Below are 12,765 nucleotides of genomic sequence, written 5' to 3'. Positions count from 1 at the left end.
AATGATGAGTACTCTCATTGTACTAAATGATGATGTTCTTAGTCCCACGTTTATGAAAAAAAAATCTTATAAATAATAAAAATGTGGGATCTGTTTTTCATCTAAGGAAATAATAATTTATAGTATGAAAACGGTGTAAGTATTAAATAAATCCCTGTGATAAAAAAGAATTGGAATAACATTAGAACATGATTCCTACAATATAAGCCAATATAAGATAAAAATGTTTTTCTTTAATGAAAAAGAAACATTAATGCTATATTTAATTAAAAAAAAAACTTAAGATACTATAAATTTACTTTAAGACAACAAAATGCATAGATCGTAACTACTCTGATTCAGAAGAATCACTGCTGACAGAATCTTCCAAATTTATAGTATCCAAATCACAGGTAGATGAAATATCCTCACATATAAGATATTTCTGTACATCATTTTCTAATATGTTACTTTTTCGCCTTGTTACTGTTCTTTTTGTTGGTATGAGGGGTTCGGATGTTAATAGTTACCTCTTTAATAGACCATATCAATATATTATTTTTTCGTTTTCTTGGGTATGAGGTTTTATAATAAATTGAAAGATGGAAACTTTTTTATGCGACGTTTCGCTCCAACATAGTGGGCTTTTTCAGGCACAAGTGGTCTCATTTGACTGGAAGGTTCATCAATATCTAATAAAGAACACATTTTTTGAAATACAAATAATTTTGAGTTCTTGTCCTTATGATCAAGCCAAGTATTAACCAGATCGGCATTGTTTATCAATTTTACTCTATCTGAAGTATTATAAAATAAAGTTCGTCGCAAGCAGACGCAGGTGAACTATACAAAAATTATACGTGTATGAATATGACAACAAAAATATTCAATAAATACGATATGTTTTGATATGTTTTTTTTTAAATGCTTTTTTGAAGTTTGAAAACGTAAAATTTTTATACCCATTTAAGAATCATCTTAAAAAATAAATAAAAACTAAACAATCACGAACTTGTTTAGAAATAAATTTAAAGTACATACCTTGTTTAACAATATACATACTGGCTTTCAATTAAGTACTTACTAACTCGTTTACGTTTAACTCCATATACAGAACTACTATGAATGTTATTCTTTTCATTGATATAAGATAATGATCGCAAAATTTATTTTTAGTGAAAATATTTGCTAACAAAAAAACGCTGTTTGTGAAAAATAATATACAGGATGATATTCAGATATTAGTAAATTCTAACTTTTTTTTTCGATTTTTGTCCATGGGACGAAGCACTGTGCACGGGCCTGGTATATGAGCAGTTACACGGAGTGTGGAATCCCGCGCCAGGACGCGCCAGTACGCGCCTGAACCGTGAACTGCCGCTCCACACGCCATGTGAATGGGTCGGCGCGGGGATCGTCGGGCGGCGTGTCGTTCCCGTCGACTGGTGGTAAACTACACACTCCAAAGCAAACGCGCCACGAAAAATTTTCGCCAGTAATTTTTTGAATTTAGTTAAATTTAATTGTTGCATAATTTATTTAAATATTTCCATTTAATGCGAAAATGCATAATTTGATATTCGCTTAAAGAAATCTATAAATATCATATTAATTAGGTGGAAAAATTACTGAAAATACAGGGTATACCCTGCCACATATGGGCTATACTCTACCATGTTATTGTTTAAAATAATTATTATTATTTATTCTAAATGTAATATAAAGTATAAGGAACACTAGATAAATTTTGCTGAGGTGACTTATGTATGCATGAGTAATAATTACTGTATTTTTAATAATGTTTATTGCATTTATACTTCTAAAGATGCGGTTTTCACATCACTATGCTATTTTTTATGAAACCAAAGATGCTACAAGAGTTGTCCTAGTCTTTTTAGTTCCTAAAATACAGGGCGAATTTTAAAATACTGCATTTTTCGATCCCATCGTATATTGGTTAACTTATCGAAAAGGTGAAAACCAAAAAATATAAAACTCAACGAGACTAGTTAAGTTTTTATATAGAATCCAGTGACGTTAACTAGTTTCGCTTGTAACTCTCATTTTCGAAATCTGACTTCTATTTGTAAATGACACCCAGTCTATTATTTTTTTTTATTTTATTTGCCTTGTTATGGGCTTTCTGAAAATACGATATACTCATTTAAAAAATCGTTATTTAACTTTTGAACATAAATAAACCTTGTTTAAAAAGTATTATTATCTTATTTAATTTAATTTAACCAGGTGATTTTGCTTTCCACTCTGTTATCTTAATAAACTGCACTGAAAATAAAGTTGAGGAATAAATTATTGGATTGTATTAATTTAAACCCAATTTAAACCGATAATCTATGTTAAAAAGTTATATAATGCATTTTTTGTATCTGCCTGCCGGTCGGTCGTCCCATCGGCGCACAGTGCGGTGGATGATAAGTCTAGCGGGACAAAACCGTTTTGTTTGTAAAAATAAGCCAAAAATGTGTACTGATAAGAATAAATAGTGTTCATTCCAACTGATATAAAAATGCATGAATTATTTTTTGGTCGTATACATTTTTATCAACCAAATTTGATCGTTTTCTGCTCAGCCAGGTAGAGGTCATACGAAAACAAAATATTTACAAGTGCATACATTCTATTCCAAAACCAAATTATGTTGGAGAATGCCAAAGGTATGTAAAAAGGCGTTTTAAATCCAACATCATCTCTTGACCGTTTTGTGGGACATCGTAATGCAATTTTTAGATCCCAACTCTCTTATAGTAACCAAGAAAAGAAAGGTGTTAAGACCCTTCTACGATCATTTTCTCTTGTTTTTTTTTTAGAGTTCAAGCTTAACAGGTAGACGCCCAAAAGTTTTATTTCAATAAAGTCTCATTAAAGGATTAATTGAAGAGCACTGAAAAGAAGAATTAGGTTTTGCAACTACTATGAGCTTTAGGACTAGTGGGAGTAGGTATGCTGCTGTAATCGTTGAAACCTTAACTGAAACTCCATCGAAAGACACTGAGTTTAAAAAATCGATAAATGACACCAATAGTCAGTTCGGCAATTTTTCTCAAGACAAAAACATCCAAATGATGTTCTAGTTAAATAAGGCATGACTATATGCAAAAGCCTTTTTTAATTTCTCATAATTTCCAATAAAAACTAAATGATTATTACCAAACCTAATATCATAATTTTATTTAATTAGAAATAGTTTACAGTACGGTTTTTGTGTGTCACGTACGAATAATACAATAGTTTTATTATCTTGTATTTATTTATTTATTAATAAATTAAGTTGTTAATAAATAAATAAATTTAACCCACATGGGTACTATACATAATATATTAAACCATTTGCTACGTTCTTAGATTTTAAGTTCCAAACATCGCTCCTGAGGTTTTCTCCCGCTAGAATTACCATTCGGCCGCACTGTGCGGCCCGTCTTGGCGCGTCTTGGCTAAGGTCTTGGCGCGGCGCTCCACGCGCCTGGAGCGTGGATCGGCGCTCCACACGCCGTGTAATGGCACCTTAAAAATGATTTTCTTGGATAATATTTTAAACCAAATTAATATTAGTTTATTTTTATTTTTGATTTAAATGATAAAAAAAGCATAATACATAAAAATATTGATAAATCGTGAACAATATTCGAAAGAATTATAACTTTTGGCTTGATTTAGTTATATACTTGCAAGTATTTATTATAAAATCAACAAATAAGGTTTTATATAGTTTTATTAGATTTTAGAAATTACTACAATATGTTTATATAAAAATGTAGGTTTTTCCAAGACTTCTAGTTTAAAAATGTTTTTTTAAGTCTGTAATATAGGTACCTATATTTATTATTAAATTTGTTGCATGGCTTTGTAAAATATACCATAAGAAGTACGACAAAAATATTATTAAGAAAAAAAAATAATTTTATTAATATACTTTTGATGTCCTGTTTTATTATAAACAAATTTTTTTAATTACTTTTTTTTCATTATTAATGACAAAATTGTAAAAATTTTAGTGTTTTATCCTTGACTGACTCGTTAGTCAAGTGCTAATAGAATTAGTTGATTGTAAGATATCAAATTTATTTTATTCTAGTCTTATAAATAATTATATTGTAATTATAAAGAATTGAGAAAATAATATTTGTTAATTTTAAAAAATAATTTAATGTTTTAATGACCGATTTTTGATTATGGTTAAAACTTTGCCTATATCTAGTATCGTTTTCCTTAGACCAAAATAACGTATACTTTCTGATTCTATACCTTTTAATTAGCAAATAACAGTATATTTATCAAAATCGGTGACATGACCAAAATCGATAAATTTCGTGAGTATGGAAAAAAACCGAAAAATTCAACATTTTTGACTGTTTTCAAGGCTCTTAGAAAAATAGTAAACACAGTCCTAAAATTATGGAAATTTCAGCGTTTATAGGAAATTTTATGTAGATTTAGATTCTATAATGATTTAATAGTTTAAGTGTTTCGGTTTTGTAAGAAATTGGATTTTTCGAACCAATGTTTTAGAACCTTTCTCCATGGTAGATAAAATGTTACCTACATGTGAAAAATGCGTGTGTTAAAGTGGATGTGTTAAAATGTGAAAACATGTATGGAATAAGTCGAAAAATTGAATATTTTTGACTACAAGTTTTCAAGGCTCTTAGAAAAATAGTAAACATTGTCGTAAAATTATGAATATACAGGGTGAGTCTTAAATAAATGCAAATATTTTCAGGGCTGGTATCTCGATAAAAGAAACATATTTTCTCTTTTAGTTGTCGATTTTCGAACGAAATCAGTACATGTATATTATTTCGTATATTTTTCATTTTATTCATTTTATGGAAAGCACTGTTCATTAAAATGTTGTATCATATGTTATAGGGCTTGTTTCTCTCTACAGTTTCCTGTCTCACAATGTACCGTTTGTGTCCGGGAAGGGTTCATAGTTTCATAGTTGTCGATTTTCGAAAGAAATCAGTACATGTATATTATTTCGTATATTTTTCATTTTATTGATTTTATGTAAAGCACTGTTCATTAAAATGTTGTATCCTATGTTATAGGGCTTGTTTCTCTCTACAGTTTCCTGTCTCACAATGTACCGTTTGTGTCCGGGAAGGGTTCATAGTTTCATAGTTGTCGATTTTCGAAAGAAATCAGTACATGTATATTATTTCGTATATTTTTCATTTTATTGATTTTATGTAAAGCACTGTTCATTAAAATGTTGTATCCTATGTTATAGGGCTTGTTTCTCTCTACAATTTCCTGTCTCACAATGTATTACCAGTTCCTTTGTAATTTTAGTTTATTCGCACTTTTGTTGTGGGTTTGAACAATTTTTCGGAACATTCAGTAACTATAATCTGTCACAATAGAATTTCTCTCATATTTTGGATGGACAGTCTTTAAAAATTAACATTTTAAACTGTGTTTGGACTCTTAAGAATACTCTGAAACCTGATCGAGACGAGGGAAATGAAATAAAGCTGAAAAGCTGAAAATCTGGAAAAAACGATATGCTCAGGAAGAAGGATAGCGAGTCTGGGTAATGCGCAGCGTATCGGAGGAAAATTGAACGTTATTGGAAAAATTACGGACAGAATAGCGTTCGTTACAAGCAATTTGCGGCCTGCATCCAAGGGAATGGAAAATATTGGAAAGACGAACGGGAAAATTTAGAACAGAATTTGATTCATTCAGGGTATTAAATCCAGTAGAATTTTCTCTATACGAGGGTTGCTTTTCATATTATGCATATAGAGGTAAAAAAAGAGCAGATAACTTTTTAACACAATTGTTTTTTGGTACGTTTATATAATTTTTATTTGGAATTCGGGCCTTTGAAATGACCAATGATGCCTCAATTTCAAACTATGGGACATGTCGATCTTCTTGGATCAGCTTACCAAAGAATAATTCTTTTAGCTTACGTATACAGGCTTATTCACCACATACGACAGTATTGTAGCTAAACGATTACATTTTTACAAATTGTAAGTTTTGGGTTCGTTGAAGGATTATTAGAGCTATTATTTTAAAAGTCCCAAATAAGTAAAAAATATTATAATTTTATTTTTTTAAATGGAACACCCTGTATATTATTCTATTTTTAAATTCTACGATTGAAATAAAGGTAAATTTGATTAAGGTTTATCACACTTAAACCTTACCGTTTTTGAAATATTTTCAATTTTATGAAATTGCAGTAAGAATTTTAAGGCTTCATTTCTGCAAGGGTATCAAAGTTTTTAATACTAAATATTTACTGAAGTTTATTTATTGATCAGATATTGCGTTGCAATAATAAACAAAATATTACCTTATACAGAGTGTCTAAAAATTATATTAAATAATTACTAGCTTTAAACGGCAATAACTTGTATAATTTAAATGGTACACCCTGTATATTTTACGAGAATCAGATGCACAACTTAATTGTCTATCAAATTGTATTATACCATTTTTTACCTATCTCTTCAAGTTTTCGTAGAAAATGGATTTCCTTATAATTTAAACCTCATTTATCACTATACCCATGGAATATTGACATTTTAGATTATTTTTGAAAGATGTAACAAATTTTCAAAGTGTTCAGATACTAATATTGTCGATATAATTTGCTTATTTCATTAAAAAATATTAAAAAAACTGTTTAAATATTTTTTGTTAAAGGGGACCAATTAATATGATCCCAGTAATCAAACTACATTAATTGACTGTTTTCGGTTTACGTTGATTAATAATAATTGCTCCAAATACCAAAAAACTGAATTTTGTATGTGCATTAGACAGTGTGGTAAAAAGTAACACATCTTATAAATTTTATTTCATTTTCATAACTTATTATTATATCGATTTCTTAGTGAAACCCACATTTATCTAGAATAATTTATTAATTAAAACAATTAAGTATGCAGTTAATTATGTTGTGGGCGGAAAATGCGAAAATAATGGTTGTATATTCAATTGGTATACTCTTTTATAAAGATTTAAATAGTTTTCTTTTTGTAAATAAATGGGCTTTAAATAAATGGGCGAAAAAAATTCAAAATGTCAATATTCCATGGGTATAGTGATGAATGAGGTCTAAATTATAAGAAAATGCATTTTCTTTGAAAACTTGATGAGATAGGTAAAAAATGGTATAATACAATTTGATAGACAATTAAATTGTGCATCTGATTCTCATAAAATATACAGGGTGTTCTATTTAAATTATACAAATTATTGCCGTTTAAACCTAGTAATTATTTAATATACATTTTTGGACGCTTGGTATATGGTACTATAATTTTTATTATTGCAACACAATATCTGATCAATTAATAATCTTCAGTAAATATTTAGTAATAAAAAGTTTGATACCCTTGGAGAATTTTTTTTCTGCCATTTTACAAAATTGAAAATATTTCTAAAACGGTAAGGTTTAAGTGTGATAAACCTTAATCAAATTTACCTTTATTTCAATCGTAGAATCTAAAAATATAATAATATACAGGCTGTTCCATTTAGAAAAATAAAACTATAATATTTTTTACTTATTTGGGACACTCTGTGTATTGTAAAAATATTTTTAAATTGTAGCTCTAATAGTCCTTCAACGAGCCCAAAACTTACAATTTGTAAAAATCTAATCGTTTAGCTACAATACCACAAATCTGTGACAATACTCCGTGTCGTACTCCGTGTGGTGAACAACCCTGTAGAAACTAACTCGACAAGGCATTCTTGCTGAGACATTTGTACGATTTTTTTAATAGAACGGTCATTAATACATAAAGAATAGACATGTTTTTTAATTAATTATATTTTTAAAACATAGAGAAGAAGAATTTTACGCGTATTAACTAGATCTACGCAAAAAAATAAATACCACACTCCAATTAATTTATATATTCTCGTTAAATTATGAGAAAATAAGAAATATAGAACGCCATTGATATTTGATATTGACTATTTTTCAAGGAAAATGAAAGGTATGTTTGCTTTTAAATCGGTTTATTAATAATTGACCAGTATTTATCAATACTCTGTACATTGTGAGTGGTATTTTGTTGCTGCTGGAAAGAACAATAGTCACGTAAGTTGGTACATTTTTCTTCTTTTATATTTTGAATTTTCTCGAGCTGGAGTACATTTTTTTGGCGAATATTAAGTTGACTGAGCTTGCCTTAAAAAGTTTCTAGAAATATAGAATATCTATACCGGGTGCGTCTCAAAAGTGACCCTTATGACTTTTTTATTAAAAAAAAAGTTATAAAGATGACCACTTTTGAGACGTTATAAAATTGTAAAGCTAGTTTTATTTCTACGAAAAATATATAAAATTGGTTGAATTATTTTTCTAACAGAAGGAGATATACAGGGTGATCCGAACTGTAAAATCAGAACTCTGAAATCAAGATTAAAACGGTTAAATTCAGATAAAGGAACATACGAGTATTACATGTTAGAGGTCCTGTAGAATTGCGCATCTGGTACCTTATAGAACTTTAGACATATAAAATAAGAAAGATAGGTTTTCATTTGAAAAATATGCATAGTCATTCATAATACAGTTAATGATTCTTAATTACAATGAAATAGAATACATTAAAGTATAGTTTATTGCGTATTAAAATAAAAAAAAGATTTGCACTAATATCAATTTCATTATGGTTAAGCAACATTTTTATTTTTTTGCATTTATTATATCGTTTCAGACTGCACCTGTTTAAGATGGTACTATCTCTAGACCGCTGGATTGGAAAAGTGGCAGTTGTTACTGGTGCTAGTGCCGGTATAGGTGCCGAAATTCTAAAAAAATTGGCAGAGAGTGGTATTATTGTAAGTCAAACTCTATACAGAGTGCAACTAGTAACTTTATAACTTATTTGAATATCATTATTTGTTCGAGACATTTAAACATAGGTTAAAGAAATATTTGCCTTAAGGAAAAACTGGAGGTGTGTAGCTACCTTTAGAGGACACATATTTCAAAAATGTGAAACTCTCGGAAATGGCTAGGACAACAGTCTAATCTCACGTGAATCTTTCAAGTGATCTAAAAAATGATCTACTAAAATTAATAGGGAACATCCATTCTAATTCAGTCAGAGTGACTGTGGATACTATTAAATCCATCTGATTTTCAGTAAAATCCTTCATCTTCGCTCTGATTTAGCCACTCTAATCGTTGTTACTTTCTCACATTTTTTACACTATATTTTGGGCCCAAAAAACACATGTAACATTTGTCGTGAATGCCCCTTTATTATTTTTTTTTGTATAGGCGGTTGGGTTGGCTAGAAGAGCTGAAAAAATTCAGGAATTTTCGAAAAAATGCTCAAACTTGAAAGGAAAAATCCACGCCATACGGTGCGACGTAACCAATGAGACAGATGTTAAAAAAGCATTTGAAGAAATTAAAAAAATAGGCGCTGTTCACATACTGATCAACAATGCCGGAACAATGGGAAAAACAAACCTTTATGACGGACAATGTGAAGAGTGGAGAAGGATTCTAGGTAAAGAATATATTATATTTTCTTTATTATTGCTAATTATTTGTCTACAGGGTGTTGGCTCAAATAAAAAAAATATTTTTTTAGAAACCAACGTAATGGGACCATGCATTGTCGCCAAAGAAGCTATCAGGGTTATGTCCGAACAGAAAATAGCTGGTCAGATTATTAACATAAACAGTATTTTGGGCCACCATGTATACAATATTCCAAAAGCGAATATTTATCCGGCATCGAAGCATGCCCTGACCGCTTTGACGGAAACTTTGAGACTGGAATTAATTGGCATTGATTCGGATATCAAAGTGACAGTAAGTATACCGGGTGGTACATTAAATACATGTGGCAAATTTGAACAGTTTTGGACAAGCCGATTTTAAGCAATTTAAGAAAAACTGCCTCAATTTTTAAATTAATACTGTTAAAATTGTTACCTCAATGCAAAACCATGAAAATGTCGATACACCTTAAGTTGTTAACCTATGATTTTATCATTGTTAAATGTTATTTCTTGTGCTGATGTCTACACTACTAGGTTATAGTACCTACTGTTAGTGTCTCCGAAATGCATTTTATAATCAAAAACTTGTTCGAATTAGGCAAAAGCCCTACTGTATAGAAAATACAATTTGACATTTACAGAATCAAAGTTTCACAATTTATGTATGTTAGCATTTGCCTGATTTTGCACTGTTAACTGTTCAGTTTCAATTTGAAAATAAATGCAGTTTTTCTCAATTAGTTAAAATTGCCTTGTTGAAAATTGTTTGAATTTGGCACGTGTATAAGTCTGTCCAACGAGAAGATCCTTGACAGTGATATATGTGTCTGTCATTTTAATTTCAAAGTAGTTTATTTTATTTTACAAAGAAATAAGTTGGTACAACTGGAACGCATAGCAGGATATTTTTAAAATTTGATTGACAAGATGACAAGTGATTACTTCAAAATATTGTGAAAAAAACTGTATAAAACTGAAAAAATGTAATCGAGTTATTTTATTTAATAAAAACGGTATGTGTTAATACAAAACAAACAGGAACAAGACCACTACATACCAAAAAATATAAAAAGGAACTATTATTTACTTTCAAGCTTTATGAAACTACCCGCATTTATGATTATATTTATCAATATAACTTATGTAAAATACAAATTTGTAATATTCCACAGGAATAAATAAAACAACATAGGTAAATAAAAGAAACTATTTTATTAATAATAACACCTACCAAATTTAATTTTTTTAAACCAGTACCTTTTGACATTATTTCTCTGTAGTACTAAAATCCATTATTTACCTATCGTGTGATGTCGATATTTTACAGCTACTCCAGTTTTTAGTATGTGTTTAGTTTGATCCTTCTACCATATACGAAATGCACTTATCTACGACGAAATGGTATACAAACTTTATCGATGGCAACTTTATTGGTGTATAAGACTTTCTGCCTGGGCAGCGAGTAACCATAACTGTGCTCTGGGTCTACAGTTAATTTTCACTCGATTTTTCCTCCACTTGACTTCAAAAGACACAAAACACACGTAATAATACGAATCAAAATGTTCCAAAACGCAGGGTATTTAACAAAAGTTGACACAAAATTATAACCTATAATTTGGCAAGACTTTGACAAGCGTCAAAAATAACAAAAATCTAAAGGCGAGTTCATACGCATCGGCGTCCGTTTGTCGTTCATCGTTCCGTCAAACCAATAAAATTGAAATACGATCTGTCATTTTTTAAATAAACCAATAAAACTGGTTAAAAAAACAAGACACGACGCATGACGGATTTATATTTAAACCCATCCATAGATAACTTAAAAATTATTAGAAACTTTTTGTAGTAAAATAAATAGATTGGTATGGGACGTCATCTGCTTTTCTTCTGTCATCGTCTGTCGAAATCTTACCTGAGAAAAAAAAACAGAGTATATTCAGTATACATATACGGTTAAAAAATGTGCTTTTAGTTTCGAGGTTTTTCAAAAAACGCGAGAAAAAATCGAAATCTCCAATTTTTGTTTTTTCTCGAATATGTTTCTAAACGGCATATTATTAGGCATTAAATTGAATTACCCTGTATAACAGTGTGTATATTTTGCAGAGTTTAAGTCCAGGCCCTGTCGATGATACAGAATTCTTCGTCCGAAGCAATATTGGCAAAGATGGCGACGGTCCAATAAAACATTTTTTAAAACCAGAGGACATCGTCGATAGTGTTATGTATGTTTTATCTACGCCACCGCATTTGCATGTGAGTTATGTAGATTTATTTATTTTTGCAAATAAATTAAAAGATAAAAATATTTAGAGAATTTTGACCCACTGTTTCGGATAAATTTCTAAACTGTGGGCCAAACCCTCTTGAATAACAGTCAAAAACTATCTTAAGAATTCTCTTATAAAAGTATTTGTTTTTAGGTAGCTGAATTAATGCTAAGACCACTAAAAGAACCTCTGTAATAAAGTACTACCTACCTGTATTAATTATTACATTGTTATAATATAATTTATCAATATGTTATTACACAAATCTAATAAATGTTTTAACCTTCTGGACAATAATATTATTTATTTACGATTACTATGCAATATACAGGGTAAGTTTCTACGAGTCTCTCTATGGGTATCTCGGAAACTACCGGAGATAGAGAGTCGATTAAATGCGGAAAGAATTGGAGTTTTGTGAGGTCATAAATATGCGCCTTTCAGATTTTTGAAAAAGCTTATGGCTTTCTAGATATTTAAAAAAAACATATTTTGGCAATTTTAAAAATTGTCCCTAATTCAATTATAATCTATTTTAGACACACAAAAAGTTTTCAAATAAAAGTTGTAGATAATCATATCCTTAATGAGATTGTGTTCTACTTTTTTTATAGCCTGTCATTTTTGACATATGACACAAGCTTATGTTTTTTTTTAAATGGAAACCATAGTTGGCCATGACTTCATAAAAAGCGCCATTTTTTAAGATTTTCAGTGATATTAATTATAATATGTTTTTTTTTCGAAAAAATACTGAGTTATAGCCAATTCTTATAATTTTTAAACAATTTCACTTAGTTAGCCATGGAAACAAGTTTAATCGTCGTTGCTCTCAGAAATGTCAACTGTCACATCCAAACTTTGTAAATTAAAATAGCCAAAAATTGTAAATATGAATTTTTCAAATGAAGAAAAGCGTGTAGGATTATTAGTTCAACTTTTCTTGGCCATACATTTTCGAGGATACGTTACATACGCTTTTTAGAGAACGGGTTTCAAG

General features: G+C 29.6%; 1 protein-coding gene across 1 annotated transcript; it reads left to right on the top strand.

Moving 5' to 3' along the window:
- Positions 1–7,913: 7,913 nt before the first annotated feature.
- On the top strand, positions 7,914–12,052 carry LOC115888691 (farnesol dehydrogenase-like). Its single transcript, XM_030908480.1, has 6 exons — positions 7,914–8,068; positions 8,691–8,814; positions 9,260–9,494; positions 9,579–9,802; positions 11,602–11,751; positions 11,919–12,052. Exons 2-6 carry the CDS (start codon positions 8,707–8,709, stop codon positions 11,958–11,960), a joined length of 759 nt encoding a protein of 252 aa, XP_030764340.1. The 5' UTR covers positions 7,914–8,068; positions 8,691–8,706; the 3' UTR covers positions 11,961–12,052.
- Positions 12,053–12,765: the final 713 nt, after the last annotated feature.

Source organism: Sitophilus oryzae, unplaced genomic scaffold, assembly GCF_002938485.1.
Source record: "Sitophilus oryzae breed Bouriz unplaced genomic scaffold, Soryzae_2.0 scaffold_806_pilon_pilon, whole genome shotgun sequence".
Classification (NCBI taxonomy): domain Eukaryota; kingdom Metazoa; phylum Arthropoda; class Insecta; order Coleoptera; family Curculionidae; genus Sitophilus; species Sitophilus oryzae.
Note: the sequence above shows the minus strand (reverse complement) of the source record. Positions and strands in the feature narration are given on the sequence as shown.